At 38.5% G+C, this 19945-nt stretch overlaps 1 protein-coding gene across 4 annotated transcripts in view; it reads left to right on the plus strand.

Annotated features, from left to right (window-relative positions):
- LOC125465259 (rab GTPase-activating protein 1) overlaps positions 1–19945 on the plus strand; it is a 205985-nt gene that overhangs the window by 159365 nt on the left and 26675 nt on the right. For 3 of the 4 annotated variants that reach the window (XM_059638399.1, XM_059638398.1, XM_059638400.1), the window contains 4 exons: positions 3810–3923; positions 10316–10390; positions 11254–11379; positions 13750–13893. In XM_059638399.1, the coding sequence (XP_059494382.1) occupies positions 3810–3923; positions 10316–10390; positions 11254–11379; positions 13750–13893 (459 nt within the window). Of the gene's footprint in view, positions 1–3809; positions 3924–10315; positions 10391–11253; positions 11380–12602; positions 12996–13749; positions 13894–19945 lie in introns of those variants that run through there. The other variant, XM_059638401.1, reaches the window with a different exon arrangement.

Consider the following 19945-nt stretch of genomic DNA (forward strand, 5'->3'; position numbering starts at 1 on the left):
GATAGTCTGTATCGAGTAGAAAATTTACATAACTCTTCTACAATGGTCTGTGAAAATCTAGTAGGCCTTCCAGATGCAATTCAATTGGTCAAACTATTTGACTTCAAGCAAAACACACTTTTTATTTAGTCCGAATTTTAACTGTAATGTAAAAACTAAGAATTGGCTTAACTAATTCAAGTGAAATGTGTATCAAAAATATGTTAACTACTAATAATAATTAACTGTTTTAATATATTAAGATCCTATAAATACACCCTTGGCAAAGGCAGACTCCGTGAAACAAATTGCTCCTACAATTGCATGTGAGACAGGAAGAGAACCTTAGCTTTGAGCTATAACAGAGAGGAATAAGGGCACCCACATCCAGCTTTAAGACCCCAGTAACTGCTGCTGAAGGCTGAAACTAAAAAAAAATGCTGGTTCTGTTGGAGCGTAACATCACCCATTCAGGCTGCTTCTATTGTTGTGTTTTTTAAAGAAAAAAGCACCCCAAGATCTCACAAGCTGCTTACTTTATTGAAGTTGAAATAAGCTCTTGGCATCTCTGCCTCAACCTCTCTTCACTTTAAAAAAAGCAGAACAAAATACACCTCTCAAAGCCATTGTATTGTGACAATTGTATGGCAGTATACCAAGGTGGGAGAGAAACAATATAGGCATGGGCTTTATTCAAATTTTCGAGAGGACCCATAGCCTTAATGAAAAGACATCACTTCTAGTATATAATTAACCGTGTCTTCATTCCTGCACACTGTCAACCTTTCCAGGCTATTTCATCCATCTCGGTAGATGAGAACTTTGTAATATAACTACCAACAAAGTAGATATTGTTGAGTCTATCAGATATGATGTGTAAACTTTAAATACCATTGCTAAAGTCAAAGCTAATATGTTAAGTAAACATGTCAATTTGCCATGAAAATGGATACTGAAAAAGACCAGGCACATTCACTAGCTCTAATTTTCACAGGCTTCCCTGGCTAAAGATATTCAGCAGGACCTTAGGTGGTGGATTAAATCATTGGTTTCCTTCCAAGACAGCTTTGGTCTGTTGAAGGAAGCATCAGTGCTATTTCGTTGTCTCTCTTTTGAGATTACATTCAGCTTATCAAGTAAAAGATGTCATTGGAATTTAGACCAAGTATTTTGTGTACAGAACTATAAATTACATGCAAAGCGAGAGAAGAAAGTAGTGTCAGATAACACTAATGGAAATTGGTGGAAAGTAAATTAGAACAGAGACTTAAAAAAAACTGCATTCAAAAAAAAGGATATGTTTGGAAAATACCAATCAGCAAGCTACTACCATTTTTTAAATCTAAACTAAAGCACTTGATGCTTTCATGAAGGCAACATGGAGATGTCACTGATAACTGGTGTGACTCAAAGCACATCATTAAGATTTCAATTATAATGTTAGAAATGAATACTTTGTTTTCCTGTAAGTTTAGGATCGCCAGTTGTGTCAAGTTTTCCTTTTTATTGGTGGATTTAATCAATTTTACATTCTAGACTGTGCTTAAGTAACTAAGTAAGCTCTGTTAATCTAATTACTATTTCCATCTATGTCAAGAACGTAAGTCCAAATTGGTTATCAAATTAGTACACTTTATAAGCAAGCGCAATTATTTGCAAGCATTGCTGCACTTGGAGCTAAGCTAGTGTATGTGAAAGTAGAAATTGATGTTAAGCACCCACAAATGGCCCTGTTAGTTGATGGTGACGAAATATCCCAGAAAACGTCATCCACGTTCCTCTTCCTGTACCAATTAGGCATACCTCCTGACTTGCTGTTAGAATTTAATTGCAACCAAGTTAGAAATGAATGTTCTTCATCAATGTGGGAAGGAAGATTAAAATTCTAGTGGCCATCTCCACAAGAGTCAAACAGCAATGTCCCACCTGAATATTGATCTATAGTTTCTGTACTAAACAACTGTGGTGTGAAGTACAGCTTTGCATGGCATTTAATGATATGAAAATATAGAAGATTTTTTGTTTGGTATTCTATTGTTGACTTTAATTTGAGCGTAAACATAAAGAAGTAAAGTGTGTCTGTAGGATTATTTAACTGGAAAATGACAGTGGTGCAATAAGAAACAGCACATGTTCTTTGTTAATTTTAGCTTTTCTTATTTTGTGTGCATTGCATTTTTTTGGAGACTATTATATTTCAGTACAGGGTCTAAAAATGTACTTTTATTTTGAAATCTTAATCAAACATTGCTTTCAAAACCTGGTGACGCCAAGTTTAAGGTTGGAAACCAAGTAGCTATCAAAAAAGGTCAACCTCAAAAAATATTTGACTCTAATAATTAAATGTCTATTATGGCTATTTTTTGAAATTAAAGTTGCTGTTTTTGGTTGAAAACTTTGAACTATAAAGTGTTTGTTTAGTGCAATTCATAAAGCAGTTGACATTGCTGATTATGTAATGATTTCTTTAATAGCTTGTAAGTTTTCCTGTTACTAACTGTTCAGTTGAGTGTGCTATTAAATGCACAAATATCTTCAGTCAGATGTTTTGATTCTGAAACTAATAGTTGTAAAAATCATGCTTGGAGATGAAGTGAGCCATATTAGTCGTGATTAGGCAAAAAGCAATTGATAATGCAACAAACTTGATTTCTCGTCCCCAGCAACCCCTCCTCCCCGAAATCAGGTGAAGTGTAATCTGTCAGCTGATTTGTTAATATTTAATATCCCCTCACCCCACCCCACTCCACCCAGTGATGAAAGTTAGAAGCACCTGCTAAGTTTAACAAAATGTTTTCTCACTTCATTCTCAATTTTGGGGAAGAGTAGGGTGCATTCTTCAGAAGAGTTGTGGTATCATAGTTTATATTTCATGTAAATTGAAATGGACCTGAGCTTCCAGTTGCATATCCTTGTCATCATAATGAACAGCCAAATCTGTCTCAATGCATTTGGCAATTAGTGTGCCAATGTTATCTCCAGCCTGTTTCGATGTACTGCAGAACTGGCCCCCTCACTATCAAGTTGATCTCATCCAAGTTCATCAACTCATTTGAATTGGGACTTTCCCATCTTACCATTTCTTTCTGTAAATTTTACACCTCTGTCATCGTTACTTCATCGTATTTAACAACTTCACAAAGTAAGAACTCATTGCACTTGTACTTGTCAGAGGCTCTGAATATTTTGAGCATGCTATTATTGGGGATTGAGTCCACTGGGATTGGATGAATCCAAATTTCCTGCCAATGTACAAATGTAAACTCATGTAACCATTTTGATTAAGGGAGCTACGTGATGGAACAGTGATTTTGATAACAGGTGAACCACTGGAGTTCCCAACTCTGCTGCTGAACGTTTTGTGACAGCGGGGTTGGAGAACTTCCAAATATAATACAGTAAGCCTGACTGAAGCAGCATTCTTTAGGTTACTTACATGTTGACATGTTGTACTGTTTGTATCAGCGTCATTACTGAAATTGGCATAAAACATTGTGGACAATTTGAGAACTGGTTGTTCTCACTAAAACCACTTTGATGCTTCAAAATTTGTTTCACAAATATCATTTATTGACACCTAGACAATCTGACCTTTTAAATAATTTATCTCATTTTGGGATTCATCCTGAAGTGAAAGAACAGGGTGTTAAATTTTTGAGGTACAGTCGAATTGCCCTGCATTGTTCATGCAAATTTTAGTGAACTTAGACACCCATCTATTTTGTTAAGTAATCGCTGAGGATGTACTCTCATCTCATAATATATTTTGTGGCATGCTTTAAATCTTTCATCTTTACATCTGGTAATGTACCTTCTTTTTCTGGAAACAGGAATCTCCCCAAGATAGTGCAATCACCAGGGACATCAATCGAACTTTTCCAGCACATGATTACTTCAAGGACACCGGTGGAGATGGTCAGGATTCCTTGTACAAGATATGCAAGGTATCATTTTGCCAGTATATTGTGGTTCATTTTTGTTGTTTAACATATTTACATTAATTCTCAGGTTCAGCCATTAGATTAAAATCTGTTTTTGAAAGTAAATAGGTATACAGTATCCATTAAAAATAGAGAAGAAAGTCTTGAATAATCTGGCAAATTTTCTATCACATTTCAACTGAAGAAACTGTGATTATCGTCTAAACATAGCACCCCATGTTTCTTTTCCTTTCCTATCCCCATGTAACTAATTTGCGCTGAGTAAAGTAGAAATTATATATTTTGAGATAACAAGAACTGCAGGTACCAGAATCAGAGATGACACTGTATGGAGCTCAAGAAGACAGCAGGCCAGGCAGCATCAGAGGAGCAGGGAAGTTGACAATTCGGGTTGGGAGCCTTCTTCAGAAATTCTCTTTTAGATTTAAGCATTAAGCAGTAAATTGTGTTAAGAATTGGAAACATTGATACAAGTGCATTTTGCCTTTATGTTTACGGGAAGAAGTTTTTGATACTGCAGCAGTTGCTTGCATGTTATTAAAGTATTCAGAGCAAATGGATTCCATGAAGTCTCCAGGGTAAGCTGATGATCGAATATCAAACAGAAATTTCCGTATATTTAGCAATCCAAACATCTCTGACAGACCGTTATCAACACAACAAAAACTGTCAAAACAGAAGGCAATTTGGAGCAGTGAGAAACAATTTAGATCCAGTATATTCCTTCTGTATACTGTGTACAGTTTGCTGTTTTTATTAACAATTTTCTTTCTCTCAATCTTTTGAAACAAGTATCAAACTCGTGACAAAACCAGAAAGCTGAAGCAATCTGAAAATCATCATTGACCCCTCAAACGATCATAGAATATTTTGAAATAAGTTGGCAATAAGTCTGCAGCCTATATTCTGAAACATGGTATTATTTCCATCATCCTTGCAACATCTAAATCTTTTACCATGCAGTATAAAATTGCCTTTTATAATTGCTGTAACTCATGCCCAACTCTGTTCCTCCAGGTGACATAATCCCTTTTCTCACTTTTGTTTTGCCTTTGTCCTTAGTATCATCTGTATCTAAATTATTCACGTCTTTCATTATTTCAAAGCCATAAGGTTTTGAGTTGTTAGGAGATCAGCAGTAGATATTTTTCCTGTTGTTTAAAGTATTAGATGCCTACTGTGCTGTCTACTCATCATGATTTCTTCAGAACTACCTGCCGAACCTGTGACCTTCACCATTCAAATGGCTAACTGCTCAGGATAACCTCTAAATTCACTTCCAAGTCACTCTGTTTGGATTTGATCATTTTTCCTTTATTGCCATTGGGTCATAGCATTGGTACTCCCTACTTAACAATAACTGCACCACACATGCTGCAGTAGTTTAAGAAGCCTACCACCACTGACTTGAGTGCAACCAGATATTACTAAATAACATGCAATAAATACATTCAAATTACAATTTTTTAAAAAACCGATCAAAGTTCTCTTTCTGACCAGAGAATAGCACAGGCAGACCAGCATTACTCATTGTAATCCTAAATGCAGTGACAAAGTAATGTAGACATGTTGCTCTGTTATAGGTAGAGGTGGTCACCATTTCTAGATTAAATATTTATGTAGTGTGTTTCAAAGTTGATTGGAGCCATTTTGTTTTATCTGTAATGAAATTCTGTTCAAGCATGAAGGGTCTAAAACATTAAGAAACTGGGCTAAATTGACTGAAACAAATCAACAGGAACTATAATGAACTCATAACTGAAGGTGCCAATGCCAGTCTTATCTGGTTTTCTAACACTGTCATAGGTATATTTGAGCTTGTAGAGCTTCTTTCAGGAACAAATTGTTCTATGTACTTATTAAATGGTGCAGATTCAAGAGCAAATGTAAGCACTTAAAATTTTAAGTACTTCAATATTAGGAATGGAAGCCCACTTCCTGATGTCATTCAATTCTATTGAGCTACCTTGGATGCGTATCAGTGAAAATAGGCAACATGAGTAGACATAGGACAAATCCTCAAATGAAATGAGTTGACAAGTATAACCACTGTTACTATAAGTAAGAATCTAAATAAGATTCCTTAGACTTTAATGGAGTACTTAAGATATATTGTCGATGACAATTGCCAGAGTGGAAACTTGAAATTTCAAGTTTCTGATGTAAATAATTAGAAATAAAAGTCAACAGATCAGAATCAACATTTTCAACTAAACTAGCTGACAGAATTCCTATACTTAGTAATTATTTACGCATACCTTGTCTTGGGCTTCCCTTTATGCATTTTGCAGCCTTGCTTTTCAGCTTTAGGGTGATACATTCTCTTTGACTAAGCTTTTGGTCCTCTGAACTCATGTCTCTCATTATGTGACTTGGTGTTATACTTTGTTTTATTATGTTTGCATGTAGTAATTGAAATGCTTTGCTCTGTGCGAGGCTGTACAACACCAACAAACTTGTGTCTTGAAGAAATTTTTGCGAACTAAAAGATAACTGCATTCAGTGTAAGATTATTGAGCTGCAGACAGGTCTATCGCAGACTATTGTAGGTTTCTGACATTTGATGATTCAGATAAAACCTTATATTTACGTGGTTTGCTTCACAGGAAATAATAATTGGTGCAAGATGGCTGGCTCAGCATGCATGGTGAATAGCTTGACGTGTTCATTTCAGTTATTTAAGTTGAACCGTTAACATTAATTTGATGCACTATGCAAAAGTCTGTGGCAAACCTGGCAGGAAGTGAGGCCAAATGCTATTTCCACAAATAGTATCACACCTTCTTGCACAATAATTTTGTTGGATCTGTACCCCAGACAATTCTACTTTAGGCATAGCAATATTGAATGAAATGGGTGGACATTTACCAAATTCAGTAACGTTTAGAAAATGTTCTAATTGTGGGTAATGTTGACTAAGTTACATTCATTACCAGTCTCTTGTAGGAGTCGTAAACTTCCTTCGAGTTGATGTATGTACAGTTGGCTGTCTACCTGTAGATATAGTTGCTCATGGAACAGCAGGGATGTGATCTCTCCAAAAATCAGTAGTATGTTCTAATAACTGCCCTTTTGAAATATCTATGCATTATTCATTTGAAGTAGTGAATTTGTGTTGTGCCAAAATAGAAGATTTCTTCTCCTTTAAAAGCTTCCATAATTTATGTCAGCTAGCATTAAGTAAAATGAAATTCTTTCTTTCTAGAAAGAGAAAATCTGAAAAATAATTGAACATGCTATTTTCATTTATATCTGTTAAAATATTTGACCCAAGAAGTCTCAAAACCAAAATTGCAATTTTCTTAATTAAAGATATATTCCTTGAAAATGAAACATATGCCTTCAATCTGCAGTGTGTATGTAATTCCTTCTACCCAATCAATGTAACTGTCAGTTCATGACAAGTATTTCCAGTTTCCACAAATGTTTGAATTCTATGTGATCTTGCATCCAATGTTAAACCTCTTTGACTAGATACCTTCCCTAATCCAAGACAGAAAGAGAATTAGTTCTGATTGTTTTGAATTCGCTACAAACATCTGCTGAATAACAAAGCCGTTCTTCACTGGATAAAATTACTCACTGTCAGAGAGATAGTTGAGTATTGTGCACACCATGGTCAATTTGTTCAAAATTGCACATACAAATTGGTGGAGTTTCAGGACCAAATCGAGAATGTTCTAAAGAACAAAAGTAGTTTCTTTCTGTCCAGTGACAATCATGTGGTTCTAAGAGTTTTGCTTTTGTAGGTCAGAGTCCTAAGCTCTAGAACTATCCTTTTTCCACTTCAAACATATTTTAGTGGACATTTATAATGTATACAGTTTAAATCAATAATTTAAAGTTGTCTTTCCATCAGATTATGCTTGGGCTTCTGATGGGGATTTGGCAGTAATTTTTGTGGATTTGGCCAAGGCTTTTGATTCAATAGGGTATAAACTACTTGCCAAAGCATTGCAATGGGTATTGCTGCCGAGAGATTTTATTCAGTTCATGGTGGATCTTTATGCTAATAACATGGCAGTGGTGGAGGGTTTACCCTGGTCAGCACTAGCTTACATCCGTGTAATTCGGCCTCCTGACGATGCCCCCTGACTGCTGCTGGGGGTATTACTTGGTCTGTGGCAAGTCAGTTTGATAATGTTCGTCTCACGTGCACGAAGGATAAGAGGGATGAAGAGACACAAGTATACACAGTTAAATGGGGCTAAAGCATATTCCATCACATACTAATTGTTTATAAAGAAACATGAAAAGAAAACAAATGGGGTAGCAGAAGCCATTTTGTTTAACATGGTTTAGTGGTATAAAGTTAACATTGGAGTATGGGAGGGACTACTCAAGTCTGAACAGCTTTGATTATTATCATAGCATTGTCTCATCCTTGTGTGAACTAATTTTTGTTTTCAAAGTGGCTTGGACAGACAAGCTAGCATTTCATAACCCTGCTGTCTAAAGGTTACAATGGAAGCACACTACTAAATTTGGTACCAGAACACAGGAGCAAGAGTAAACAGTATGAACCATCGAGCCTGCTCTCTTTCAGTAAGATTATTGGTGATCTTAGCTTTTGACTCTACTCTCCCACCTACTATCATCTTCGATTCCCTGACAGACCAAAATTGTGCCTGAGAGCCCTGAATATGATAATCAATGAACCATTCACACTTCTGGGTAGAAAATTCCAAAGTCAGGCATCACTTTTAAGGCATTTTTTCTCATCTCAGTCCTAAACAATCATCCCATTTTCTTAGACTGTATCAGTGTTTAAAATTCTACATCCAGGGAAATTATCTCTCTGTCTGCCTGGCAATTCAGAACCTTGTATGTTTCAATCTCTGTTCACCTCTCGTTGCTATAAACTCCAGAGAATATGGCCTGATTTTTCAGCAGCCTTCTCCACCCCCCCCCCCCCCCCCGCCCCCCCCACACACACACCCCGGACAATCATCTTATTCCCAGGGACCTATCGAGTAAACTTCTATTGCACTATCTCCAGTGCAAGAACAAGGGGACCCCAGTTTTATGCACATTCAACTTATGGATACAATTTCATACAGGGATATAATTATAAAGACCCAACATACGAAACTGCTGTAATTAGAAATGGCTGCTTTACGTTGTCCTACATTGTGGTTCAACTTGTGTACAAATCAACTTGCGAGCAGACTCCAGAACAGAACATTGGAGAAAAGGAGGAGGAGAGGGGACCTAACTGAGGTATACAAGTTAACGAGAGGCATAGATAGAGTTGATAGCCAGAGACTATTTCCCAGGGCAGAAATGACTAGCACGAGGGGTCATAGTTTTAAGCTGGTTGGAGGAAAGTATAGAGGGGATGTCAGAGGCGGGTTCTTTACACAGAGAGTTGTGAGAGCATGGAATGCGTTGCCAGCAGCAGTTGTGGAAACAAGCTCATTGGGGTCATTTAAGAGACTGCTGGACATGCATATGGTCACAGAAATTTGAGGGTGCATACATGAGGATCAATGGTCGGCACAACATTGTGGGCTGAAGGGCCTGTTCTGTGCTATGCTGTACTGTTCTATGTTCTAACACATTCGCAACCCGGGAACTGCCTGTATATCGTTCCTTAAATATGGAGACCAAAATTGCACACCATGTTGCAGGCACAGTCTCACCAAAGCCTTATACATTTGTATAATGACTTCCTACCCTTGTACTGCAATCACTTTGCTTGAAAGATTAACCTGTAATTTACCTTTCTAGTTGTTTTTTTCTGCCTTTTAACTTCGTCTTCCTTGTTGGAGCACATCCAAGACTTTGAACATCAATATTTGCATTTTTGACGCCTTTTAAAAATGTTCTCGTTTTCTACTTTTAATGAGAATGAATAATCTCTCATTCCCTCATATCTTGCTGCCCACTTGTTTAACCTGACCCCGGCGGTCTCGCGCTATCTCTGTGTGTGTCCGTAGTATGGATTGCAATTAGCTGAGATCCGGCACTGGTTCTTTTTGCTGTCCTCTAGTCACAGTGTGACAAGTTGAAAATGCTCCAGTAGTTCCTCCTGTCATCTTTCTGTTATTAATCAGGTCCCCGCCCCTGTTCGTATTATTATCAAGCTCCACGATGCAATTCAATTATGTTTGTTTTGTTTAGATATTTTTATGTAAGAGTATATTTTTCTGAAACTATAAATACAGAACCAAAATTTACCTTTTAGCTTTAATATTGCATAAATGTGCATTTGTTTTTAAATTGACATTCTTCCAAATTCTCATGAATGTAAGACAGACAGCTTTAACAAAATGGCTTCAGCAATACTAAATTTCTATGATACTAAATGACTATTTAATATTAATTTTGTTTTGCGTAGATTTTGTACCATTAAATGTCAAAGAATGCTCAAGTTGAATTTTATTTTTATTCAGGCCTATTCGGTTTACGATGAAGAGATTGGTTACTGTCAGGGCCAGTCCTTTCTTGCTGCTGTGCTCCTTTTGCATGTGAGTGCTTTATTTTGAGAAGACACATTATACTTTAAACTGTTATCTATAATGCTTTGAAATGATTGTGTGAAGTGCCATCTTACGGAAATATTTTGTACTGCATGCAAGATTTTCAATTCAGCTAAATTTGTTAAGGACACTAATAGTTTGTCATAAGTTAAATTTTTGAAACTTTGCATTGCTTGTGCAATTCGGTAATAAAAGAAAATTGCATTAAAGTTGGGATGGTGCTTTAACAGCATTTCAAGTTTGTTAATAATGAAAACAGAAATTGCTGGAGAAACTTTAGCATGTCTGACAGCATCTGTCACTGACCCTTCAGAGCATTCTGTTAATAATCTGGTCCATTAAGTAGTAGCTTAAGATTTAAGCAGAGCATTTCTATGCAGTCATTTTAAAATGATCAGGTCCTACATGTTGCCAAAATGCAGTAAATAATTTCCGTAGTTAGCTCATTAACTGGAAGGCTTTGTTTTGACAGCAGTGCAGCAAAAGTTGCACAGCTGAAAAATCAGTAGTTAAACCTGCGGTTTTAAAATTTATTGGAAAGCTCATTTTCAAAGATCTATTTTAAAAAGGATTTTCTAGCTTTATTATTTAACGATGGTGATTTAGAAGCATCTTCCTTGTGTTACATTTAAAATACCACTCAGATAACTTGACTATTGCTGTAGAAATTCTTTCTGGTGAACACAACCCATCTTAATTATGTAGTAACCAGCACCTAAATGGAGTTGGATTATTGGTGTCAATTGAGTTTTTTAATCACAATTTTTGAGCCGTACAACATATTTTACTAAAGAAACTTATGATTATAAGTAATTATTTAGTGACTAAAGTTTTCATTTGTATCATTTCAGATGCCTGAAGAGCAAGCGTTTAGTGTTCTGGTCAAAATCATGTTTGACTATGGACTCAGGGAACTTTTTAAACAAAATTTTGAAGACTTGCATTGCAAGTTTTATCAACTGGAAAGACTGATGCAGGTAATAAAAAAAAAATGGAAGCCGTAAGGTACAGCTCAACAGTGTTCAGTTGACTTGGTGGCAGAACCCTGATTGGAGTAGAGATGATAAAGTGTGGAGCTGGAGGAACACAGCAGGCCAAGCAGCATCAGAGGAGCAGGAATGTTAACGTTTCGGGTTGGGACCCTTCTTCATTTCTGAAGAAGGCCCCTGACCTGAAACGTCAACTTTGCTGCTCCCCCGATGCTGCCTGGCCTGCTGTGTTCCTCTAGCTCCACACTTTGTTGTATCGGACTGTAGCATCTGCAGCTCTTGCTATCCCTGATTGGTGTAGCATTTATTTTACTTAGTGCAGCATTTTTGCAGGATAATTTCAGAATGACATGAGAGTAAGTCACTTAGAACTGATGGAATCTTTTCAGAATCAAGATTGGTAGATGTGGCATTGTAATGTAATAATGAAAACTGAGCAAGACCCTAGCCACAATTGCCCTTGAGAACAGCCTTTTTGAGCTCGAAAGTGCTGAAGTGTTTGGTGAAACCATAGGTAATTAGCATAAGACTTAATGATCATGATTTCTGTAACTAACTTTGCCCATGGAAATTAAACCAGTCACTCATGCTTTTGTTTGCTTGGAATTGCCATACAGTGATTCTTGGAGTTCGCATGTCGTACAAGCAGATCACTTTCTGCTTTTTGCTTCCTTGGAATCTAAATTTGAAGTGTTGCCTAAATTAGGATGAATCCTAGAAAGTTATGCAAGTGCCATCAGTAGATTAAGTAACATTGTTAACAATTTCATATTTCTGTTTCTATCTCCATATTTTCCATAAACTCTAATTTCATGAAAGCAATATTTAAGTAGATTTCCAGTGACTGTTCTCGATGCAGTGAAAAATTTTCCACATAAATAGTTTATTTTATTCAGTAGATGAATAGCTTTGACCTGGTTATTTAAACAGAGTATTATGTTTTGAGCTGAAAAGTTACAACAGACCGATCTCTTTTTGAAGATGTTTCAAGAGACACCGAAATAACTGCAAAGCAAGTTTTATTTTCTGGAAAAGCAAAATGTAACATGAACTTTGTCAGTAGGGAGCTTCGTGAAGTAACCTAGTGATCCATATAAAAAAAAGCCTTCAAGATTGATGGTGTAGTATCAATGCCAAAAGAAACACATTCGAATTCAATGTACTTGAATGCTGTTCGTTTTTTGGCATTCCCTGCTAGTTAAAGTAAGTCACTTTAAGATACTAATGCTAACATGTTGGTGAATAAGGTAATCACCTTAAGTTTTCGTTGCCTAATTGTCAAATTTTTACTAATACTTTATTCTGAATCCACTATCATTGTCAAAGCAAAGCAGCAGAATCAGTCCATTTGTTTTTTGACTGAACTGCCCAAACTCTTCACTGTCTTCTTTACGCATTACTTAGTAACGTAATTAGACCTTTTGGTTCTCATGCCAATACACCACTTAGCAGAAGTGGTCTTGCCAAGGCTAAGCACATAATAGGCCAAGCATAATGGATCTGTTGTCTGTTTGAAATTGGAAGCATTTGACTAGAAGAGATTCATTCCGCGATTCAACCTTGATCAAAAAACAGTTTCCAGGAGTTCATGTGAAATTGAAAAAGTAAGTCCGAATTCCACAGTCTGCTCTTATTTTTGAATAAAGAGATGAAAACTCAATCAGTTTTCTACTTGCCAGTTGATAACTCTGTTTGTTTTAGGAACTGGTTCCTGTGCATTTACCTCTTGTGGTTCTGAGGATCTTTAATCTGCCCCGTTACTGAGGGGGTCCTTTCAACTTCACAAAATTTTGGCAGCAATTTGTTTTAATTGGTTTTTGTGACCGCTTCCTAATTTAGTTTCCTGTTCGTAGTTTTAAATTCTTCAACTTGTTATTTTTCCATCATAACTTGACATTTATTTTTGTTACTGTAATGTTCTTTGTTCTTTATCTTGTATACTAAAAGTAAATAACTTAGCTGTGTTTTTTAGCTGTTGTGGAATATTGCTGTGTACAAGTTGGCGATTGCATTTCCTTAGGTTGATTACATCTCAAAAACACTACTTGTTGTAAAAATAATCTAAATGGAGCTCTGTGAGGTTGTTGATACATTTTTTTCCTTTATTAATACAAGCAAAAAAATGGATGTTGCATTTCATGCATCTGTGTGGCTATGACAACTTTATTGACGACAGACTGGAAGTGACTTGTGTTATGGCTAGAAAGGACCATCAAAAGACAGATAACTTAGTATTCTTTTATTTAATTGGGTGGGTGTAATGCGTATAACTTTACTTCACATTATGGCCCTGCTACATCTGATGGCAAGAGAGCTAACTTCTATTCTGCTATTATTAAATGCTGTTTTTACTTTCAGGAGTACATCCCAGATTTGTACAACCACTTCTTAAACATCAGTCTTGAAGCACACATGTATGCTTCCCAGTGGTTTCTGACTTTGTTCACTGCTAAATTCCCACTCTATATGGTTTTCCACATCATTGATCTGTTACTCTGTGAGGTAAGTATATTTTTAAAGGAAAAATAATTGTATCAATAAAATATCAAAGTTAATTTATCAATGTTGGTTTAGGTTGTAAAAATCTTGAAGGGGCTTAAGTTACAGTAAGTTGTACACAAGAATGCTGATGAGGGTTTTGTGTTTTTCTCCCACTTTTTGTTTCATTTTTAATTTGCAACTTTTATCCTTTTCCTTCTTTGTCTGCACTATTTTTAGAAGCGCACATTAGAATCTCACTATATGATCACCAAGATATTTGGGACTGATTTAATGTGACAGCTCAGTTAGTGATATTACCCCATTTGTGTCATGTATCTGCATAGCCCTGAACTTGCTGTGTGATTCTCCCCATGCAGGTAAATAATCCTGGCCTTAAATAGTAGTTCAAATAGACAGTCAATCTTTGCAACTTCTGGGAGGTATGTTTCAGATCCTCCTATATGTATCCTATCAGTCACGTTTGTTTCCAAGGGAAATTTGAGAATAATTACTCTAGAAACAGATACTGATTTCTTCTTTCTGAGATACCGATCAGTTGCTATCAGAAAAAATACTAATTTGAGAAGAACGGGGAAGAACAGAAGATGAAGTACTGCAATCCAGTGCTGACGGTGAAGAGAAAGATTGCATTGAGCAGGGAAATTGTCACTATCATAAATGAGGAAGGCTCAAATTTGGTTGTCAAAAAGTAACATTTGCCCGAAGCATGCATGAAATATGGGGTGCGAACTGTAGGGATTTCAAACATGTACCGCCAGAATTTTGTCAACATTCAAAATTTCTTTTGTGGAAATGTTAACACAAATCTATAAACCCTTTGTGTGGGAAAACCATAAATAGTGACTATGACATTGTAAAATCTAGCATTCAGTTTAACCGTGCTCAATTTAAATAAGGATAATCACAAAGGGATAAGAATAAATCTAGCTGGAATGGACTGGGAAAGGAGCTTAGCGACGAGGACTGTTGAGGAAATTCATGTTCACGGCAAAGATATATCCCAATTGGTGGCGTTTGACGAGGTCACAATCAGGATAGATAAAAGGGAAGCAGTGGACATGATGTGTTTGGATTTTCATATGGTGTTTAATAAGATACCACATGAGCTTATGATGTTGGAGATAGCACATGAGCATGGATAGAGGATTGGCTAGCTATTGGAAACAGAGTTGGATTAAGAAGGCATTTTCAGAATGGAAATCTAACAAATGGAGTTGCATAAGAATCTGTGCTGGGCCAAAATTATCCAAGTATTTTCATGACCTGGATGTGGAAAATGAATGTATAATAGGCAAGTTTGTAAATGGACCAAAAGAACAAGAACAAAGAACAAAGAAAATTACAGCACAGGAACAGGCCCTTCGGCCCTCCAAGCCTGTGCCGATCAAGATCCTCTGTCTAACCTGTCGTCTATTTTCGAACGGTCTGTGTCCATTTGCTCCCTGCCCATCCATGTACCTGTCCAAATATATCTTAAAAGACGCTAACGTGTCTGCATCTACCACCTCCGCTGGCAACGCGTTCCAGGCACCCACCACCCTCTGTGTAAAGAACTTTCCACGCCTATCTCCCTTAAACTTTCCTCCTCTCACTTTGAACTCATGACCTCTAGTAATTGAGTCCCCCACTCTGGCGGGGGTGGGGGGGAGCTTTTTGCTATCCACCCTGTCTATACCCCTCATGATTTTGTAGATCTCAATCAGGTCCCCCCTCAATCTCTGTCTTTCTAATGAAAATAATCCTGATCTACTCAACCTCTCTTCATAGCTAGCGCCCTCAATACCAGGCAACATCCTGGTGAAAAATAGGTGGAAAACCAAGTGGTAAAGAAAAAGAACAATCTGCAGAAGGATAGACAGGTTAAGCAGTGGGCAAAATTTGGAGGATGGAATGTAATCTGATCAAATGTTAGGTTATGCAATTTGCCAAGGAACATGGAGGAGCTGAATATTTAAATGGAGAAAACCACGGCACAGTCCTTATGCATGAATCAGAAAAGAGAGTTTACAAAGTCAGCAGGTAATAGGGAAGGGAAATGGAATGTTGGCCGTTATTTTAAATTGAATGGAAGTGAAGTCTTGCTGAAACACTACATAGCACCAATCAAGCAAGAACTTGAATATTATGAACAATTTTTGGGGCCTTTATCTAAGGAAAGGTATGGAGGCAATCCTCAGAAATTCAGTAGGATAATCCCAGATATGGAGGGACTGTCTTATGAGGAGAGGTTGAGTCTGTAGTCTTGGAGCTTAGAAGGATGAGAGACAAAGTTTGAAAATTCAAGATTTTTGGGGGGGGTTTGACAAAGTAGATGCAGGAAAATGGTTTTCCCCTTGTAGGAGGGTCTAAGACCAGTGGGCAGAATCTCAGAATAAGCTCTCAATCATTTCGGAAAGAGATGAGAAATTTCTTCTATAAAAGTGGGGAACTGTGGAAAGCTTTACCCCACAGGGCTGTAAAGGCAGCTTTGTTAAGTATATTCAAGATTGAGAGATTTTTCTTATAATCAGCGACAGATCAGGGGTTATGGAGGGGGAAAGCAGGAAAGTGGAGTTGTAGATTATCAGATCATCCATGATCTAATGGAATGGTGCAGGAAATTCTGGACTGAATGCCCATTTCTGCTCATACATCATTTAGTTTAACCATTATGCAGTTCTCAATATTGAGCAATCACCCTCTACGGAGTCATAGAGCAGTACCGTGTAAAAACAGACTCTCCGTTCCACATTGTCCATGCCGACCAGATATCCTAAATTAATCTAGTCCCATTTACCAGCATTTGGCCCATTTCCCTCTAAACTCTTCCTAGTCAAATACCCATCCAGATGCCTTTTAAATGTTGTAATTGTACCAGCCTGTAGGACTTCCTCTGGCAGCTCATTTCCCCACATGCACCACCCTCTGCATGAAAGGGTTGCTCCGTAGGTCCCTTTTTAAATCTTTCCTCTCACCTTAAACATATGCCCTCTAGCTCTGGACTCCTCCACCCCACAGAAAAGACCTTGGCTATTCACCCTAATATAAACCTCCATAACGTCTCTCATCAGCCTCTGATGCTCCAGGGAAAAAATGCCCCAGCCGGTTCAGGCTCTCCCTATAGCTTAAACTCTCCGACCCTGGCAACATCCATGTAAATCTTTTCTAAGTCTTTTCAAGTTTCACAACATCCTTCCTATATAGGGAATTCAGAATTCAATACTATATTCCAAAAGTGGCCTAACCAATGTCCTGTACAGCCACAACATGATCTCCCAACTCCTATACTCCGTACAGCAACCAATAAAGGCAAGCATACCAAGCGCAGCCTGCACTATCAAGTCCCTACCTGTGAATTCACTTTCAAGGAAATATGAACCTGCACTCAAGGTCAGTTTGTTCAGCAGCACTCCCCAGGACCTTACCATTAAGTGTATAAGTCATGCCGTGATTTGCCTTTCCAAAATGTATCACCTCTCATTTATCTAAATTAAACTAATCTGCCATTCCTCAGCCCACTGATGAATGTTACCAAGATCCTATTAAACTCTGAGGTAATCTTTGCTGCCCATTACACCATCAATTTTGGTGTCATCTGTAAACTTGCTTAACCATACCTCCTACTTTCACATCCAGATCATTTATGTAAATGACAAAAGGCATTGGACCAGTACCAATCCTTGTGGCACACCATATGTTGAAAAACTTGGAAGTTAGCTCAATCGCAAAACAGTTCAGGGGCTGAAAAGTACCTGTAGATTGCACATGCAATATTTCCTTTCAGAAGTACAGCGAAAAAAGTGCAAGAAGGGACAATATGGAATAGTCCTCATCAAGCTGCTTTTTTATCATGAAAATAGTTGTACTTCCAATGTAAATTAACCACATGATGGTGCTGTTTAGGACCATTCAGAATGATCAGAGATGGTGCTGAAGTGCGAGGTTTTTGTATGTATATCATTGTACTGAATACCATGCATTTAATCTCAAGGTTTATTTAAACTGTGATGATTTGTTTGACATTTTTAACTTTTATCAAAAGGCTTGCTTCTGGGTTATAAATATGTTTAAAGTTCTTGGTATCTGAAATTCCACTGCTTTCGTTGTAGCATTGATATTCCTTAGCTGAAGGTTCATTGTCAACGGATTCATTTTTAGCAAAAGTTTATTTATCCAAACAGCTAGTAGCTAAAATATGATTTTGGAAACTAGTCCCAAGGATTGTACTTTTGTTGAAAACTTGCCCTTTCTGCATGCTTGATGATCATTAAGCTGTGTACTTTTTCAAGCTCACTTGACTTTTCTGGTAAGTTTTATAAGACCACGTTCCATGATAGGGTAAGAGAAAGACATTTAATTTGAGGTTAGAGACCTGGTGTATGCTCCAAGCATGCAGGATTTCATCATTGATTGATATAAAATAGTCGGTGACACACTTTGCTGTTGAATAATAGTGAGCATTCCAGTATGTACTGTAAATGTTGCAGTATGGTACTTTGCCATCTCTATATGTTGAATGGATTCTCTATTATAGGTTTATTATCTCATTTCGTTGGTGTTGGTGATCCCTTGAGACATGGGTTCATCACTTAATTTTCTTATGAATTCTTCCTGTTCTGAAGACCCTTGACTCTTTGTTCACCCTTCATTGCCTTACCTAAGGAGTTGTTATTCGTTTGTGAGCTTTCAGTTTTGGCAGCTATTTAACCACAAAAGCTGAGCATTATCTGGGCCACAAGCCCACAGGAATTGCTGGAGTGTGATGAAGGACCAGAAACATTACTTCCTATCCGTCCCCCTCAAACCAAGATGTTCAGACTGTCAAGATAATAAAATGTGAGGCTGGATGAACACAGCAGGCCAAGCAGCCTCTCAGGAGCACAAAAGCTGACGTTTCGGGCCTAGACCCTTCATCAGAGAGGGGGATGGGGAGAGGGAGCTGGAATAAATAGGGAGAGAGGGGGAGGCGGACCGAAGATGGAGAGTAAAGAATATAGGTGGAGAGAGTATAGGTGGGGAGGTAGGGAGGGGATAGGTCAGTCTAGGGAAGACGGACAGGTCAAGGGGGTGGGATGAGGTTAGTAGGTAGCTGGGGGTGCGGCTTGGTGTGGGAGGAAGGGATGGGTGAGAGGAAGAACCGGTGAGGGAGGCAGAGACAGGTTGGACTGGTTTTGGGATGCAGTGGGTGGGGGGGAAGAGCTGGGCTGGTTGTGTGGTGCAGTGGGGGGAGGGGACGAACTAGGCTGGTTTAGGGATGCAGTAGGGGAAGGGGAGATTTTGAAACTGGTGAAGTCCACATTGATACCATATGGCTGCAGGGTTCCCAGGTGGAATACGAGTTGCTGTTCCTGCAACCTTCGGGTGGCATCATTGTGGCAGTGCAGGAGGCCCATGATGGACATGTCATCTAGAGAACGGGAGGGGGAGTGGAAATGGTTTGCGACTGGGAGGTGCAGTTGTTTGTTGCGAACTGAGCGGAGGTGTTCTGCAAAGCGGTCCCCAAGCCTCCGCTTGGTTTCCCCAATGTAGAGGAAGCCGCACCGGGTACAGTGGATGCAGTATACCACATTGGCAGATGTGCAGGTGAACCTCTGCTTAATGTGGAATGTCATCTTGGGGCCTGCGATAGGGGTGAGGGAGGAGGTGTGGGGACAAGTGTAGCATTTCCTGCGGTTGCAGGGGAAGGTGCCGGGTGTGGTGGGGTTGGAGGGCAGTGTGGAGCGAACAAGGGAGTCACGGAGAGAGTGGTCTCTCCGGAAAGCAGACAGGGGAGGGGATGGAAAAATGTCTTGGGTGGTGTGGTCGGATTGTAAATGGCGGAAGTGTCGGAGGATGATGCGTTGTATCCGGAGGTTGGTAGGGTGGTGTGTGAGAACGAGGGGGATCCTCTTAGGGCGGTTGTGGCGGGGGCGGGGTGTGAGGGATGTGTTGCGGGAAATACGGGAGACGCGGTCAAGGGCGTTCTCGATCACTGTGGGGGCAAAGTTGCGGTCCTTAAAGAACTTGGACATCTGGGATGTGCGGGAGTGGAATGTCTTATCGTGGGAGCAGATGCGGCGGAGGCGGAGGAATT

The sequence above is a fragment of the Stegostoma tigrinum genome, chromosome 29 (assembly GCF_030684315.1).
Source record: "Stegostoma tigrinum isolate sSteTig4 chromosome 29, sSteTig4.hap1, whole genome shotgun sequence".
NCBI classification, from domain to species: domain Eukaryota; kingdom Metazoa; phylum Chordata; class Chondrichthyes; order Orectolobiformes; family Stegostomatidae; genus Stegostoma; species Stegostoma tigrinum.